This window comes from Ovis aries, chromosome 4, assembly GCF_016772045.2.
Source record: "Ovis aries strain OAR_USU_Benz2616 breed Rambouillet chromosome 4, ARS-UI_Ramb_v3.0, whole genome shotgun sequence".
Lineage (NCBI taxonomy): Eukaryota > Metazoa > Chordata > Mammalia > Artiodactyla > Bovidae > Ovis > Ovis aries.
The window spans coordinates 108,408,760-108,427,640 of NC_056057.1; the positions used below are offsets into that span (position 1 = coordinate 108,408,760).

At 39.7% G+C, this 18,881-nt stretch overlaps 1 protein-coding gene and 1 non-coding gene across 2 annotated transcripts; one reads left to right on the plus strand and one right to left on the minus strand.

Moving 5' to 3' along the window:
• Positions 1–1,315: 1,315 nt before the first annotated feature.
• Positions 1,316–1,388, minus strand: TRNAV-AAC (transfer RNA valine (anticodon AAC)). Its single transcript has one exon. It is a non-coding gene; the product is annotated as a tRNA-Val (tRNA).
• A 4,933-nt stretch (positions 1,389–6,321) lies between these two features.
• LOC101117157 (olfactory receptor 6B1) lies at positions 6,322–7,255 on the plus strand. Its single transcript, XM_004008143.4, is given in 2 exon segments — positions 6,322–6,372; positions 6,374–7,255. Coding segments are annotated over 2 exon segments (933 nt in total).
• Positions 7,256–18,881: the final 11,626 nt, after the last annotated feature.

Below are 18,881 nucleotides of genomic sequence, written 5' to 3' on the forward strand. Positions count from 1 at the left end.
ATTTGCTGAAAATATTTAAAGGCAGAAGTATGGCAGCCTGACACTAGGGTTAAGAGTCAAGACAGCCAACAATCAGACTGAAAAGACTGGGAAGCAAGAGGCTGGAAGAGGATGTATATATGGGCAATAAGGGCTTTAAAAGGCATCCCTGGTAGCTCAGCTGGTAAAGAATCCACCTGCAATGCAGGAGACCCTGGTTTGATTCCTGGGTCAGGTAGATCCCCTGGAGAAAGGATAGGGTACCCACTCCCATATTCTTGGGCTTCCCTGGTGGCTCAGACAGTACAGAGTCTGCCTGTAATGCAGGAGACCTGCATTTGATCCCCTGGGTTGGGAAGATCCCCTGGAGAAGGGAATGGCAACCCACTCCAGTATTCTTGTCTGGAGAATTCCATGGGCAGAGGAGCTTGGCAAGCTAAAGTCCATGGGGTCACAAAGTGTTGGACACAACTGAGGGACTTTCACTTACTTTCGAGGGCTTCCCAGGTGGTGCTAGTGGTAAAGAATAGTTAACAGAGCCGAAGTATAAAAACTAAATTGCAACAACTAAAAATAAGACACTTCTTTCAAATCCTATCTATCCTGAATCCTTTTATCCTAAAATCCTGGAACTATTGACATCCCCCCAAAATGTATCATTTGATATCATCGACAGTTTTCCCAAATGGATCTTCAATATATCATGATGTGGCGGGCACTAATGGAAAGAAACGACAGAGGGTCCACTAAACAATATCTGTGCTAACCTGGTTCTGGCTCCCTGTTGTGGTGGCAGTGTGCCAGGGAGACTGGAAACGGGAGCGCACTTCTCCTCCAAAGATTGGAATGTCTATCTTCAGAGTGTTCTGTGAATTACTGTGTCTGTGTCTTTACACAAGACGTTTAGGGTCAGAATTCCATACAAATTAATCTCAAATAGGTAGGAGAAGTTCATCGGATACAAACTGGCTATATTCCATGACACGCTGACACTGTCTTATTCTAGGATTCAGCTATACAGTCTTTTCTTGGAGATATATATGTAATGGCTGGCAGTTGCAGGTTGGATAATTTTGCAGATCTCTGTCCAGGTTATGTGGGAAGCATTAAGGAAACCCCGGGAACTCACTCTCTGTCCTGTTTTCCCTCAGGTCCTGAGGCCCCTCAGCTGTTGGTTTTTAATTTTTTCGGTGTCAGCTTGTATCAGTTGTGTTCCATTTCCTTCTCCAGGGGATCTTCCCGATCCAGGGATCGAAACTGGGTCTCCCACATTGCAGGCATACTCTTTACCGTCTGAGTCACAGGGAAGGCCCAAAATAAGGATTCCTACCAGTGTTGTTTCCGCCTGGTTTCGAACCAGGGACCTTTCGCGTGTTAGGCGAACGTGATAACCACTACACTACGGAAACCTGTGTGTTATGGCTAGATTTTTTAATGGTAAAGGACAGTTCATTTGTTTTTTTTTATTGCTAAGCAGTAGTCCAGTATATGGGTGTTATCACTATTTGATATCTATTCATACTTTAGCCCTATAAACTGTGTTAAAGCCTGTTTAATTATCATAGACACATTGGAAGACTGAATTGCTTATAACTACTAATATCTCCATTTTTCATTTCATGAAACCCCAATGAATTAAAAAGCTTTTGCTTCTGTGAGGGTTATTTAAGAATTCTTCAGATTTCAGAGAAGTGATTTTAGTAAAGTAAAATTTTGTCCTAGAACATGAAATACTGGTCAAGTGGTTCCCAAAGGCAGCTGACAAAGTAATGATCCCATTATGATAAATTTATTTCGCACACAATTACAGCAGAAGCATTTAAACAACAACCTTTATTTAAAATTTTACTGAAATGTAGCAGTATGTTTACTTTGGATATTAGTATCTCCCATGGAGTGCTGATATGATTGTCCTGTTTTAAGTAACTGAAGGTTGAATAATAATTGAAAAACCTATGAAAAGTGAAAGTGTTAGTTCCTCGGTTGTGTCTGACTCTTTGCGACCCCATGGACTGTAGCCCATGGGCTCTTCCGTGGAACTCTCCAGGCAGGCATACTGAGTGGGTTGCCATCTTCCTGATCCAGGAATCAAACCCAGGTCTCCTGCATTGCAGGCAAATTCTTTACCATCTGAGCCACAGGCCATCCTGAAAATTTACAGATAGATTTAAAAGTAGTCATTTTTTTTTCTCTTTGTGCTTCAGCAAAGACTAAATTCACAGGTGGTTCTTTTCAAAGCATGGATTTCTTTCCCCTATGGAACTAATACTATATAAAATAAGTTAGATTACCACAATAGGCAAATAGAAATTTCTCACATCCCACAAGAGACCTGAACTGCCTTGTCAAAGTGCTTTTCTCCTGGGTGTTTGCAGAGATGTAGGGCAAGTCTTAAAACCGTATAAAACTCTCAGAGTCCAAAGATCTTCGCAGTGTGGTGTGCCTAAGACCTCTGCAGCTTCCTGCAGGAAGGCAATGGGTGCTCTGGCCCCAGGATACTGGGAGAGCTATCCTGGAGCCACATCAGGCACAGATGTGTTCCTAGTGTCCAGGGCTCAGCTCTCTTCTAGTCCTGACGATCAGTTTGGAAGCAGTTGCGTAGCCTGTGGCCATTCACCCTTTGTAGGTTTAGAGAGTGCGCTTTTCACATCTATCCAATTCCTGAATCTTTCTTTTCTACTTCTTCCTATTTTAGAATCAGTGAAGAATTTCTTTTCACATCGCAGCCACTTAGAGGCTGCTGAGCCAAGGTAAGAGTCCCTTCTCAGAATATCACTTTATTTTTTAGGACTCAGTCTAATGATTATCTCCTCTCTGATACATTTACCAAGCATTTCTGTATGTTCATTTCTGTTTTAATGTATGATAGAATATGTATCTATGTCACATTTCTTAAAATGTGGGCTCATCTCTAATAGCTTGTGGCTATAATGAAATTTCAGGTCGGTTTCAGGTTCATATGGCACAATGATGGTTAAATACCAAACATTTAATTCTGTTGTCACGCTTCTTCCTTCTATCCACTCTCAATCTCCAACTATCAGGCACGGTGATAATCTCGTCTTTTGAACTCTTAAGTACAGCCGGATATGCAGTGAGCACATTCCTCCTACTACGTTTGAGGGGCATCTCTTGATATTGGGTCAGAAATAAAAACCCCAGGTTCTGATCCCAACCCGCAGTTTCTTATTATGCCTTCTGACAGCAATTTTGCTGCTGCGTCTTCCTGGCAATTAATTTGTGGCTGCTGCCGTCTTGACAGGGAAGGAGGTTATGTTTCTATCACGTCTGAATTACTTGGATCCTACCCTTGTACAGAATCCATACAGAGTTAAGCAGGAGTGTACACGCAGCAGGCACAAGGATGGAGAGAAGAAGCTAAAATGCTTGATTCTGGATCACTGGTAAAAGTCTCAAATGAGGGGGTAACAAATTTGAGTACGCCATAGTGGAGTAGAAACTACCATGAGTGTAAAGGTCCACAAAGTTTATGGTAAAATGATGCATTGAAGATGCATGTGGTCAAGTCCTCCCATTCACATGCAGTAGTTAGCGCTTGCACCCTTCATTCAGTGGATGAGAAATAAGGAAATCTGTTGTCATTGTTGAGCTTCCTCTAGGAGTGCAAAATTACCCGTATACCTTGTGAACAAGTATGTCTCAATATGTTTGCCTTCTTCTCTTTAATAAATATTGTAACTGGGGTGATTTTTCTTTTCTTTGTGTGTGTCTTTGTTAGCTACGAAGGTGTATTCCAACTAGTGTTTTAATCGCTGATTTGGCAACCCTGACCCAACCAAATCCATGCCCCCCATAACAAAATCCAGGGTGGAATGTGAGGATGTTATCAGCTGCTGAAAACATTCAGTGATTACATATTGTCTATAATATAGAATAACTCTTAAATACCTTAATAATTCATATGAAGGAATCTACAATCTGGTCCTTAACACTATTTTATCTCTTCCTCTCTTTTCCCATACCGTTTCTCTCTCCCATCCCCTTTTTCTCTTTCTGTTTCTATTCATTTATTAACTTACAATTTTCCCACTCACAGAGGAAATAGGTCTTAATGAGATGCTTCCCTGAAAATGTCAGGCTATTTCTTATCTCTTTGCCTTTGTTCACTCTGTTTCATTTGCCTAAAATATCTCTAACTTATTTTTATTGTCAAACTTATCTTTATTGTAATGATTTTCTCTTCTCTGATACATTTGCCAAACATTTCTATAGATTCATTTCTGTTTCATATGTGTAATTGAACATGCAGTCTCGGTCACATTTGTAAAAATTTGGGCTCATCTTTAATAGCCTGTGCCAATAATGAAATTTCAGTATGATTAGAGAATATTTCCTAAAATTATCAGACACTTTAAATATTTAAAAAGTAGTATTGAGTGAAAAATATGGTGTTCCTTATCTATATGAGAGAGCATTGTGGTTGAAGCTGTGCTTTTGTAGTCAGACAGATGGTGTCTTCGCTTTAATTCTGGTTTCATTACTCTCAGACTTGGAAATGTTACTCATCAATCTAAACTAAAGTGTCCTCTGTGAAATTAGAGTAACAGTGCCTCACTTAATTTGTTTTGTATATTAAATGGCATATTTGAAAAATACTTAGCAAGTTTCCCAGTACCTAGTAATAACTGATAAATGATTATTAGAGAATATTCTGTTCAATATTCTGAACAATATTGTTCAGAACAATATTCCGGAATATTGTTTAGGCTTCATGTTAAAACTCATCAGAACAAAACCCTAACAGATTCTTTCCCATTGCCATCTCTTCAACTATGAGGAACGTGTCTGTAAATACCAGAGTTTTTCCCATTACAGTAAATGGCATCACTTCCATATAGTAAACCATATACCTGAAATTCCTCCTTGATTTCTCTCTTCTCTTTCCTCCCATATTTAATCCATCAATTACCATTAAAGATGCTTTTAAAATATATCTGGAGTCCACTCATTCCGTGAAAGGAGATTTTCAAGGTCACCATCACCTTTGAGTAACCACCCGCAATCTCACAACTCCCGCTTTTGCTCCCTGTCCTTTGCAATGTCAGAATGATCTTTCCAAGCATGAGTCGCACTGTGCTCCTATTCAGCTTTAAGCCTTTCACTCGCTTCTCACAGTATTTGGACCACTATTCAGATCCCCTGTTATGACCTGTGGGGTCTTACGCTGGCCCTGCTTGTTTTCCCCCCCCCATTCCTCATTTCTTCTCCATCCGTCACAGCAGGCATGCCCTCATCTCAGTGCAGCTCTCTCCCACCTCACTCTTCAGAAGGCTGGGGCTCTGGCATCCTCCTCTGTGCAAATGTCACCTCCTCAGAGGTCAGAGAGGCCTTCCCAATCACACGAGTATTATTTCTGTTTTTTAACCTTCATAGAAAATGTCTCAAATTTTATTATGCATTTCTTATTGTTTGCTGATTAAAAAAAAATCTCCTCCAAGAGACTCTCACCTCCACCCCCAAGGACTTCAGTCTCCACAAAAGGAAGCTCATATCTGTTTACTACTCTGCTTGGTCCACAGCAGTCACTCTCCTCACTCCTGTGAGCCCATCCTTATCTTTTAAGGCTCTGAGATGGGGGAGGAGCCCTTTCAGAATTACTGTCATTTACAGTTTATATACAATTTTACTTACATTATTTCATTTGGGTTTTGATCCACATTGACATAAGCTAAATGAATATTAATATTTGCATTTGCAGAAGAGGAAATTGGGTTTCGGAGATGATATATTCATATAGCAATTTACTACTGAGGTCCAGGTTTTTAAGACTGGGAAGCCTCTCCCCACCTCACTGTCTCAGGTACCTCGCAGACAATGACAGGTTTCATTCTGTCTCCATGGATAGTACAGGGGGAAAAGCACTGTAAAGGCAGAACTTCCAGCACTCTGGGTGGATGGTAGGCCAGGAAAGCCAGGTGTATCCTTCACAGTTGGCAATGGTAATATGGAACATAGTTGTTTGATACTGTTTGATTTGGACGTGGTTGTGAAAGACAGTGTAGGGTAATAGAGCATGGTGTTTAGACTTCGACTTGAATGTGATTCCTGCCCTGCTGCCAGTGGGAACATGGTAGGTTACTAATACTGCTCCAAAACTCAATTTCTTCATTACTAAGATGTATAAAAAGGCTATATGAGAATCAAATCACATTGTGTACCTAATGTACCCAGTGTATGATCTAACCTATAATGCACTATTAAAAATGATATGTTACTGTTATTACTAGTCAAAAGAAGGCAAAAGATGGAAGGTTCTAAATGGACCATGGAGTCTGACCAGTAATTTTTTCTCCCAGGAGAGTTAAGCCCTGTGTTTTCAATATGGAAGTGGAAAACCAGACGCGGGTCAGCAGGTTCATCCTGGTGGGGTTCCCCTGGGAGCTGGGGCATGCGTGCAGCAGTGTTCCTCATATTCCTCATGGCCTATATTCTGACAGTGGCTGAAAACGTGACCATCATCCTGTTGGTGCAGCAGAACCGGCCACTGCACAAGCCCATGTACTTCTTCCTGGCCAACTTGTCCTTCCTGGAGACCTGGTACATCTCTGTGACTGTACCCAAGCTGCTATTTAGTTTTTGGTCCGTGAGCAACAGCATCTCCTTTGCTCACTGTATGATACAGCTTTACTTCTTCATTGCACTCATGTGCACAGAATGCGTGCTCCTGGCCGCCATGGCCTACGACCGTTACGTGGCCATCTGCCGCCCGCTACACTACCCCACCATTATGAGCCATGGGCTCTGCTTCCGCCTGGCTCTTGGTTCCTGGACCATTGGCTTTGGCATCTCCTTGGCTAAGACCTACTTCATCTCTCGCCTCAGCTTCTGTGGCCCCAATGTCATCAACCATTTCTTCTGCGACATCTCTCCAGTACTTAACCTCTCCTGCACAGACATGTCCACAGCTGAGCTGGTGGACTTTGTCCTGGCACTGGTCATCTTCCTCCTCCCCCTCACGGTCACTGTCCTATCTTATGGATGCATCCTGGCCACTGTTCTACGCATGCCCACGGGCAAGCAGAAGGCATTTTCTACTTGTGCCTCCCACCTCGTGGTGGTCACCATCTTCTACTCAGCTACAATTTTCATGTATGCCCGGCCCCGAGCCATTCATGCCCTCAACACGAACAAAGTTATTTCCATCTTCTATGCCATTGTCACCCCTGCCCTCAACCCTTTCATTTATTGTCTAAGGAACCGAGAGGTCAGAGAGGCCCTGAAGAAACTGGCTTATTGCCAGACCAGACCTCACTAGTCTGTCACAAGCGATTAGAAGAAGGAATTTGATTTGGAGCCTGCTCTTCAACCCCCATCCTTTCTCCTTTAATGCCTCAGCTGGATATTAACATATTACTCATGTTAATGTGACCTCACCACACCCACATTAACCACCGGCTCTCCTGAGATCTACATCTGTGCCTGTGGTCTGTGTTTTAAGGGCATGCCCTTTTAACAGCGAGTTCTCTTTGACTGTGATCCAAAATGGGGTTTCTAAGATTGTGAGTAAATTCCTGAGTTGAGTGAGAGAGAGATGGCAGCATATGAATTGCTGTTTTAGGATCTAGCAAGCACTATACTCTCCAGGGAATCAGATTGGGTGATGGCTTCCTGACTTAGCTTCCTGAGACAGAAGTAGCTGCTCCTTTAATAATCCCATTCTGGATTTGATGCCAGGAGTCGATCTTGGTGGCAAAGACTAGAGGAACAGTCTCTAGCCTCTTTCAACACTTGTGGTAAACACCCATTTCCCTGCATTAAAATACCCTTCTGCTTCAAAATAGCTGGAGTGCTTTCTGTTATCTGCAAGGTGTCACCTATAAGTGAACTGTACCTTTTATAGTTTACATTTTGTTTTCTTATATACGTTATGCAGTTGTTTTGTGTTGAATTTCATATTTCCCTCCTAGCTGTCACTGCATATTTATTTGTATCCTCCAGTGGATGAACACATGATCGCTGATAAATAAATGAACATCATCACATATATTCCTTGCTGCAGGAAGCTTGCGCTCAGTCCTCTTTCCTTCTGGTCTCAATCTTCTCTCAGTACTCTTCAGCTTGCTTTTACTTCCTCTGACCTCACTCTCTTACCTCATATACAAGTAACTAGCCCAGCCTCCTATACCACAGTGACTCTCTACTCTCCTACTTCTTGATCTGACACCCTACCCATGTAAGCTTTACCTTTTTGATAAAGTGAGCCCACCCACCTGCAGAAGTGCATATGGATATGCCTACTCTTGGTTCATAGTTCTCACAAAGGCAAAGGGAGCTATACTTTAAGCTGTATTCAATGTAACATGCTGATGTCAGTAGGAATTTAAATATTCTATTGTGTGAGTACTGTGTGCTCAGTCATGTCCAACTCTTTGCGACCCCAAGGACTGTAGCCTGCCAGGCTCCTTTGTCCATGGAATTTTCCAGGCAAGAATACTGGAGTAAGTTGCCATTTCCTACTCCAGGGGATCTCCGTGATTCAAGGATTAACACATGTCGCCTGTATTGACAGGCAGATTCTTTACCACTGTGCCACCTGTGAAGCCCCATACTGATTCATATTATTACCTTATTTGGTAATAGAAGAAAGATGACACTTAAAAATGGTTTTTTTTAAAAAATTTTCGATCAACTCATGAGGCAGCCACTTATTGAGCCTTTTCACCTTTCCAATTTGTTTTAAGTGCCGAATTGCCATAGAATGGTTGGCATTGAATTCTTCAGCAACTTCTCACATAGTTGTAAGAGGATCAGTTTCCATGACACTCTCAATCTGTCATTGTCAACTTCTGGTGGCCGGCCACTATGCTCCTCATATTCAAGGCTCTCATTTCCTTTGCAAAACTTCTTGCACTGTACATTTGTTAGAAGTTCTGGGCCAAATGCATTGTTGATGATACTAATTGTCTCCTCTGCTTTATCACCTGTTTTTAACTGGAATAAAAAATCGCTTGAATTTGCTTTTTGTCTAACATCATTTCTATAGTCTAAAATATAAAATAAGCAACAAGCAATAAACCCTTAACAAAAAACATAAAGTGAGGAAATACACATTAAAATGATGTTTAACATAACCACATTCATTTAAAAATAATCATACGGTAGCTTTATTTTTAGCTTTTAAAGGAATCTGCATACTGTTCTCCAGAATGACTGCACCAATTTACATTCCCAACAACAGTGTAGGAGTGTTCTCCACACCTTCTCCAGGATTTATTATTTGTAGACTTGTTGATGATGGAATACTTTAGTAACAATGCTCTAGGAATGCTTATGAGGAGGCAATATTTTACACAAAGCCTGAATATTGAGAAGTTAGGCAGTCATGCTAAATAAAACGTAGTGACTGAAAAGCACAGGTTCTGGAGCCCCATTTGAAACTAGTTCCTGCTGTGTAAACTTGGGTAAGTTTAGTCTTTCTGTGTCTGTTTTCTCATTTGTAAAATGAGGCTCATAACTGAACCTACTCCATTGCATTGGTTTGAAGATAAGTAAATAGAAGTACTTAATCAGCACTCAGCACAGAGTAAGTGTTCTTACTTAAAGGATTGTTTTTATTTTTGTGTCAGGCAAAGTTTTATAGGCAAAACACGTACTGAGTCCAGGAGCTCGTAGTGAGAACTAGAGTCGCATGTTATATGAAGCAGGCTAATCATACTGGAAATAAAGTAAAACTTGTAGTATAATAATTCCAGTTTAGACATTTATACTGGGCTTCCCTGGTGGCTCAGCTGGTAAAGAATCTGCATGCAATGCAGGAGCCCTGGGTTTGATCCCTGGGTTGGGAAGAGCCCCTGGAGAAGGGAACAGCTACCCACTCCAGTATTCTGGCCTGGAGAATTCCATGGACTATACAGTCCATGAGGTCACAAAGAGTTGGACACGATTAAGGAAATGCATCCATATGGGAATAATCAGGGGGATGTTCATTGCAATGTTGTTTATAACAGAAAATGAAAAAACCCAGCATGTTAAAAAAAATAAGAGTTGGATAGAGTAAAACGTCCTTGTGATGGAAAATATTGTGGCTAAAAATATTGCATGGGATTATTTTATTGATGGTATAACTCACATTACACTATTGAGTAAAAAGCAGTTTGCAAATAAGTAATTACAAAAATGATGTACAGCATGATCCCATAAAATATAGGAATATATGGCGTATGTGTACGTTTTTGAAAAGAGATGAAAAAAGGAAGCATTAATAATTCCCAGACTGCAGGGATGAGAGTAGATAGATCAAATATTAATCAAATGAAGGTTTAATAACCCAATAGTGTTTGAGAGAGCTAGGCAGCTATTTCTTTAACCTGATTCTTACATTTTGTACTTGTGATATTATGCTAAGGCAGAATAACAATGAACAGCAAAATTGTTATTCTGCCTTGGTGTAATATGGTTTTCCTTTTTCCCTTTTGTTTGTTGCCGGATTCTTTTGAGACCCAGAAGCCTGTGGGAGTTGGGCTGGTTATGACACCATAAATGTATACATAGATAAACATGCTATATTAAAATATGAAATTTAGATAAATTAACATATCTAATTTATAACAGAGTATAAACACATGCTATCTGTGATTTATTTGATATTAAAAAATCTGAAGCTTCAAATAGTGAGGCAAAGCTTCTGGATCAAAACAACTTCATCAGCCTTGCCTTTTGCTGAACAGGTTGTCATGGTAACAGGAGGGCACAGAACTGAGAGCCTACTAAAGCAGTTATTAAAACTCTACATGAAACATATTTGACATCTGGAGCATTTCCCTTTTGATTCATGATTAGACTGAGGCACTGAAATGTCCCCATGGTGAGGTGAGGTCATGTGGCCAATGATAATCTGAAAAGAGAAATATCTAGAGATACAGATACAAAATAGAAGTGTTTATCTAGGAGTGAATGCATTTGAAGCATTTGTGTCTCTTCCATTTCCCTCTAGTCCTCCTCCATTTTTTTCTTCCCTAATATTTTCTTTTTTAAATTTATTTTTAATTGGAGTGCAATTGCTTAAGTTTTTCCTGTACAACAAAGTGAAGCAGATGTATGTATACCTATATCCCCTCCCATCCCACCCTTCCAGGTCATCACAGAGCTCAGAGCTGAACTCCCTGGTTATACAGCAGCTTCCCGCTAGCTATCTATTTACACATGTTTACTTCATATTTTCTTCTGTTTTTCTGCTTAATAAATGCTGTGTTGCTTGTTTCCTAGATAAAATAATCCCCCCCTAAGTGAAAATACTACTGTGATCCTGTCACTCTCCTCTTTAAAACACTTCATTGTTTCTCTTCACCGTCTACAAAGACGAAGTCCTTAGCTTGCTCATAAAGCTCCCTGATGTCCTGCCTATGCTTGCCCATCAGCATCCACTTCTCCAGCATCAGAGCCAGATATTCCCACCTAGCACTTTTGTTCTCAAACATCTTATAGTTTATAAAACACAACATGCTCTTTTAGGCATGCCTGTCTTGTTCAGGCTGTTTCCCAAATCTCTTTCAGGAATCTTAACAAGTGCCTGTACTTCCTGTCTGATGCACAATCAGCCATCCTGTGTTCTCTTTTTGACATCAAAGGAACAGGAACTCATCTCATTCATCTTTGTTTCCCTAGATTCTAACACAGCCCCTGGAATAGAGTTGATGCCTGATTAACACAGCTAATGTAAGCTGAACTAAGGGAGAGTGTTTTATTTTTTAGATTCCACATATAAATGACAACACAGTGTATTTATTTGTCTTTCTCTGACTGACTTCACTAAGCATAATACTCTCTTGGTCCATCCACATTGTTGCAAATGGCAGAATTTCATTCTTGTCTGTGGCTAAGTAGTAGTCCATTGTGTGTGTGTGTGTGTGTGTGTGTGTCTGTGTCTGTGTCTGTGTGTGTATACATACCTGGCATCTTTATCCATTCATCCATTGATGGACATTTACATTGCTTCTGTATCTTGGCTATTGTATATTATGCCTGTATGATCATTTGGGTGCATGTATATTTTGAAATTAGTTTAAATTAGTTTTTATTTTCTTTAGGTCATATGGTTATTCTATTTTTAGTTTTTTGAAGCAGTTCCGTATTGTGTTCCATAGTGTGTATTAGTTGCTCAAGTCGTGTCCAACATTTTGTGACCCCATGGGCTGTAGCCCACCAGGCTCCTCTGTTCATGAGGCTCTACAGGCAAGACTACTGGAGTGAGTTGCCATTTCCTTCTCCAGGGGATCTTCCTAACCCAGGGATTGAACCTGGGTCTCCTGCATTGCAGGTGGATTCTTTGCCACCTAAGCCAACAGTGTTCCATGGTAGTTGCACCCATTTACAATCCTACCAACAGTATACACCAAGTATTCCCTTTTTTCAACATGCTCACCAAAACTTGTAATTTATTTTCTATTTGGTGATGGCCAATTTGACAGATATGAGATCATATCTGTGGTTTGATTTTCATTTCTCTGATGATTAGCAGTATTGATTATCTTTTCACATTCCTGTTGGCCATCTTTATATCTTCTTTGGAAAAATGTCTATTCAGGCTTCTTCCCATTTTTTAATCGGGTTTTTTATTTTTTAATAATGAGTTATCTGGACTGTTTTTATATTTTGGATATTAACTCCTTATTGGTCACATCGTTTGCAGTTATTTTCTCCCATCAGTAGATTGTTTTTACTTTGTTGTGGTCTCCATGGCTGTGCAAAAACTTTTAATGAGGTCTCATTTGGTTATTTTTGCTTTTATTTCTTTTGGATTAGGAGGCAGATCTAAAAAAAAATATCGCCGTGATTTATGTCAAAGAGTATTCAGCCTATGTTCTCTTCTAGGACTTTCATGCTTTGAGGTTTTACATTTAGAACTTTAATCCATTTTGAGTTTATTTTTGTATATGTTATGAGGCAGTTTTCAAATACCATTCCTTATGGTTTGCCCAGTATCACTTACTGAAGATTGTCTTTTCTCCATTGTATATTCTTGTCCGGCTTCCCTTGTGGCTCAGCTGGTAAAGAATACTCCTGCAATGCAGGAGACTTGGGTTCAATCTCTGGGTTGGGAAGATCCCCTGGAGAAGGGAAAGGCTACCCACTCCAGTATTCTAGCCTAGATTCCCATGTACTGTATAGTCCATGGGGTCACAAAGTGTAGGACACAACTGAGCGACTTTCACTTTTACTTTCTTTGTTTGTAATAGATTAATGACCATGACTGTATGGCTCTCTGTTTCATTGATTTATGTAGCAGTACTATGATTCTTTGATTCAGTTCAGTTCAGTCGCTCAGTCGTGTCCGACTCTTTGCAACCCCATGAATTGCAGCACGCCAGGCCTCCCTGTCCATCACCATCTCCCGGAGTTCACTCAGACTCACGTCCATCGAGTCCGTGATGCCATCCAGCCATCTCAGACTCGGTCGTCCCCTTCTCCTCCTGCCCCCAATCCCTCCCAGCATCAGAGTCTTTTCCAATGAGTCAACTCTTCGCATGAGGTGGCCAAAGTACTGGACTTTCAGCTTTAGCATCAGTCCTTCCAAAGAAATCCCAGGGCTGATCTCCTTCAGAATGGACTGGTTGGATCTCCTTGCAGTCCAAGGGACTCTCAAGAGTCTTCTCCAACACCACACTTCAAAAGCATCAATTCTTCGGCGCTCAGCCTTCTTCACAGTCCAACTCTCACATCCATACATGACCACAGGAAAAACCATAACCTTGACTAGATGGACCTTAGTCGGCAAAGTAATGTCTCTGCTTTTGAATATACTATCTAGGTTGGTCATAACTTTTCTTCCAAGGAGTAAGTGTCTTTTAATTTCATGGCTGCAGTCACCATCTGCAGTGATTTTGGAGCCCCCCCCCTCAAAAAAAAATGTCTGACACCGTTTCCACTGTTTCCCCATCTATTTGCCCTGAAGTGATGGGACCAGATGCCATGATCTTCGTTTTCTGAATGTTGAGCTTTAAGCCAACTTTTTCACTCTCCTCTTTCACTTTCATCAAGAGGCTTTTTAGTTACTCTTCACTTTCTGCCATAAGGGTGGTGTCATCTGCATATCTGAGGTTATTGATATTTCTCCCGGCAATCTTGATTCCAGCTTATGCTTCTTCCAGTCCAGCGTTTCTCATGATGTACTCTGCATAGAAGTTAAATAAGCAGGGTGACAATATACAGCCTTGATGTACTCCTTTTCCTATTTGGAACCAGTCTGTTGTTCCATGTCCAGTTCTAAGTGTTGTTTCCTGACCTGCATACAGATTTCTCAAGAGGCAGGTCAGGTGGTCTGTATTCCCATCTCTTTCAGAATTTTCCACAGTTGATTGTGATCCACACAGTCAAAGGCTTTGGCATAGTCAATGAAGCAGAAATAGATGTTTTTCTGGAACTCTCTTGCTTTTTCTATGATCCAGCGGATGTTGGCAATTTGATCTCTGGTTCCTCTGCCTTTTCTAAAACCAGCTTGAACATCAGGGAGTTCACGGTTCACATATTGCTGAAGCCTGGCTTGGAGAATTTTGAGCATTACTTTACTAGCGTGTGAGATGAGTGCTATTGTGTGGTAGTTTGAGCATTCTTTGGCATTGCCTTTCTTTGAGATTGGAATGAAAACTGACCTTTTCCAGTCCTGTGGCCCCTGCTGAGTTTCCCAAATTTGCTGGCATATTGAGTGCAGCCCTTTCACAGCATCATCTTTCAGGATTTGAAACTGCTCAACTGGAATTCCATCACCTCCACTAGCTTTGTTCGTAGTGATGCTTTCTAAGGCCCACTTGACTTCACATTCTAGGATGTCTGGCTCTAGATTAGTGATCACATCATCATGATTATGTGGGTCGTGAAGATCTTTTTGTATAGTTCTTCTGTGTATTCTTGCCACCTCTTCTTAATATCTTCTGCTTCTGTTAGGTCCATACCATTTCTGTCCTTTATCGAGCCCATCTTTGCATGAAATGTTCCCTTGGTATCTCTAATTTTCTTGAAGAGATCTCTAGTCTTTCCCATTCTCTTGTTTTCCTCTATTTCTTTGCATTGATCACTGAAGAAGGCTTTCTTATGTCTTCTTGCTATTCTTTGGAACTCTGCATTCAGATGCTTATATCTTTCCTTTTCTCCTTTGCTTTTTGCTTCTCTTCTTTTCACAGCTATTTGTAAGGCCTCCCCAGACAGCCATTTTGCTTTTTTGCATTTCTTTTCCATGGAGATGGTCTTGATCCCTGTCTCCTGTACAATATCACGAACCTCATTCCATAGTTCATCAGGCACTCTATTTACCAGATCTAGTCCCTTTAATCTATTTCTCACTTCCACTGTATAATCATAAGGGATTTGATTTAGGTCATACCTGAATGGTCTAGTGGTTTTCCCTACTTTCTTCAATTTGAGTCTGAATTTGGCAATAAGGAGTTCATGATCTGAGCCACAGTCAGCTCCTGGTCTTGTTTTTGCTGACTGTATAGAGCTTCTCAATCTTTGGCTGCAAAGAATATAATCAATCTGATTTCGGTGTTGACCATCTGGTGATGTCCATGTGTAGAGTCTTCTGTTGTATTGTTGGAAGAGGTTGTTTGCTATGACCAGTGCATTTTCTTGGCAAAACTCCATTAGTCTCTGCCCTGCTTCATTCCGTATTCCAAGGCCAAATTTGCCTGTTACTCCAGGTATTTCTTGACTTCTTCCTGTTGCATTCCAGTCCCCAGCCCCATGAACAGTATGAAAAGGCAAAATGATAAAATACTCAAAGAGGAACTCCCCAGGTCAGTAGGTGCCTAATATGCTACTGGAGATCAGTGGAGAAGTAACTCCAGAAAGAATGAAGGGATGGAGCCAAAGCAAAAACAATACCCAGTTGTGGATGTGACTGATGATAGAAGCAAGGTCTCATGCTGTAAAGAGCAATATTGCATAGGAACCTGGAATGTCAGGTCCATGAATCAAGGCAAATTGGAAGTGGTCAAACAGGATATGGCAAGAGTGAACGTCAACATTCTAGGAATTAGCGAACTAAAATGGACTGGAACGGGTGAATTTAACTCAGATGACCATTATATCTACTACTGTGGGCAGGAATCCCTGAGAATAAATGGAGTAGCCATCATGGTCAACAAAAGAGTCTGAAATGCAGTACTTGGATGCAGTCTTAAAAATGGCAGAATGATATCTGTTTGTTTCCAAGGCAAACCATTCAATATCACAGTAATCCAAATCTATGCCCGTACCAATCATGTTGAAGAAGCTGAAGATCAATGGTGTTATGAAGACCTTCAAGACCTTTTAGAGCTAACACCCCAAAAAGATGTCCTTTTCATTATAGGGGACTGGAATGCATTTAGGTTAGCAAGTGTAATATCCTCCTGTTTGATGCCTTTATCATTATATGGTGCTCTTCTTTGGCTTTTGTTACAGTCTTTGTTTTAATGTCTGTTTTGTCTAGTATGAATATTGCTACTCCTGCTTTCTTGCATGAAATACTTTTAATGTCCCTCACTTTGAGTCAGGCAAACATAACTTTTAAACATATTTCTGATCATGCATCTCTATGTGGAAAAGTCTTCAATTTTACCTCATTGCCTTGTTTGACATTCAATGTCCTCTACTACCTGCTTTAACATGTTTATTTTTTTTTATGACACAATAAACTGAGCCCATAGCCTCAAAATAAAATGTCCCAATACCCAAGAAAACCAATGCTGATTTCTTATCTGAAAGTAATATCTGCACCCTCTGACTAAATTCATTTTTAGTTTGTATTTTATTTTTAAAAATTGTATCTGTTTCATTTTCTTTATAAGAGAATCCATGGATGACTTACCTTTATACAGCCTCAAACAACCATTATATTGTTGTGTTCAGAGTAGGAATTCAGTAAGCATTTGTTTACCAATGTATTTCGTGTTGATTTCACAGACATCACTGTAAATAATGTGTTTTGGAGAATATTCATTACTTATTAAGGGCCTCCCTAGTGGTGCAGAGGATAAAGCGTCTGCCTGCAATATGGGAGACCAGAATTTGATCCCTGGGTCGGGAAGATCCCCTGGAGAAGGAAATGGCAACCTACTCCAGTATTCTTGCCTGGAGAATCCCGTGGATGGAGGCACTTGGTGGGCTACAGTCCACGGATCACAAAGAGTCGGACACGACTGAGCGACTTCACTTTCACTTTCATTACTTATTAGCAAACAATTGTCTGCTTATAAAAAGGAGAAAGAATTGTATGATTCTCTGTTATTTTTAACAAATTATAACTGGTATACATAATAAGCTACCTATTCTGATTATTCACTTTTACAGTTCACCTAATAAAAAGCTAATTCTCTTAAGTAGTGTTTATTTGGTGTCAGTACCATCTAGTGGCAAATTTGAGTAATGCTCAGCAATTAAATCGGCATTGAAGAGTTAGTACTAAGCCAGGTCTTGAAGATCATCTGGGCTGAATAACTGCATAATTCATTATACAAATTATTAAACTGAGGTTTTGAAAGTTTAGGAAATTTCTTACAGTCTACATAATGCTGAACACCTATTATGTGAAATGAACTGTAAGTGGGATATTAAGAATTATAAAGTGTGGATCATGACCTCACATAATTTACCACCAACACAGGAAATAGACTTTAATACGTAAAAGATGACAATGAAATATTTAAATTATTCAGTATAAGTTGAAATTCTTAATGAATTATCCAGACAAAAGTTTCTATAAGAATTCAGAAGAATAACAAAAGTGTGCTAAGAGTGCATTGAATAAAAAGTAAAGTTTTTAGAAGGGGTTGAATTTGTGTTGTATTTTGATGAGGTTTCAGTATATGTATTGTGTAATCCGTCTTTGCATCACTGATCTGAGATGGAATTTTCATTAAAAATCCAGTATATACAAATAAACAAATATATTTTGTTTATTTACAGTCTTTATTCTGATCATCTCTCTAGTCATGCACCAGTAACACACTGTTTGATCACTATAATCCTATGAAGCTTGAAAATACAAAAGGTTTAGTCTTCCTTATGACTCTTCTTTTATAAAAATGTCCCAGTGGTTCATGCTTCTTAGTTTTCCATATGATTTTAGCACATCTAATCTAACTTAAAAATCCTGTTACTACTTTGGAATTGCATTATATTTATTGAGTCACTTAGGGGAATTGACATTTTTATAATGCTCAGTCTTCCTGTTCAAGAGTATGGCAATTTTTCCATTTGATCAGGTTTGTTGCATCAATAAGCAATTCTTTATAAAGTTTCTTTTGGACAGTTTATTTACATGTTGTGTTAATTTTTTACGATACCATGATATTTGATCTTTGTGTATACGAGAGTAGTCTATTGGCATTTGGAAGGAAGATTCATTTTTTTTTCAAGATTCAGAGTCTCTGAAATATTAATAAGATGTACTTTATTAATTATGCTATTTTGATCTTATATATAGTATTTTTTTCAATGATCTGATAGGACTGAAAAAGTGAATTAATGTCTCCTACTGCTTCTGTTTTTCTGTTTCTATGTAAATCACTAGCAGTATGTGCTTTATGAAGAATGACTTTATTTCATTTGAAGTTACATCGTTATAGCTATTATATCTTCTGTGTTAATTGCATTACTTGGTGTTATGAGTGCCCTTATATGATTTATGCTGTTTTTTGGTCTGAATTAAGCCTTCTCTGTTTACAACTCATGGTTTGCTTGTGTTTGTATTTGCCCTGTTTGCCATTATTTGAACTTTTCTTTCTAAATATTCTGAATCTCTGCTTTGCCTGTGTTTCTGGTGAACAGCAGAAACTTTGAACTTTGAACAACTTGAATTTTGTTTTCCTTTCAGGCTCTAAGTTTGAATGAATTCCATCATCTAGTTTTATGCTGATCTTGATGGATTTACAGCCTTGAGAAACTGTGCTGTATTTGTATCATGA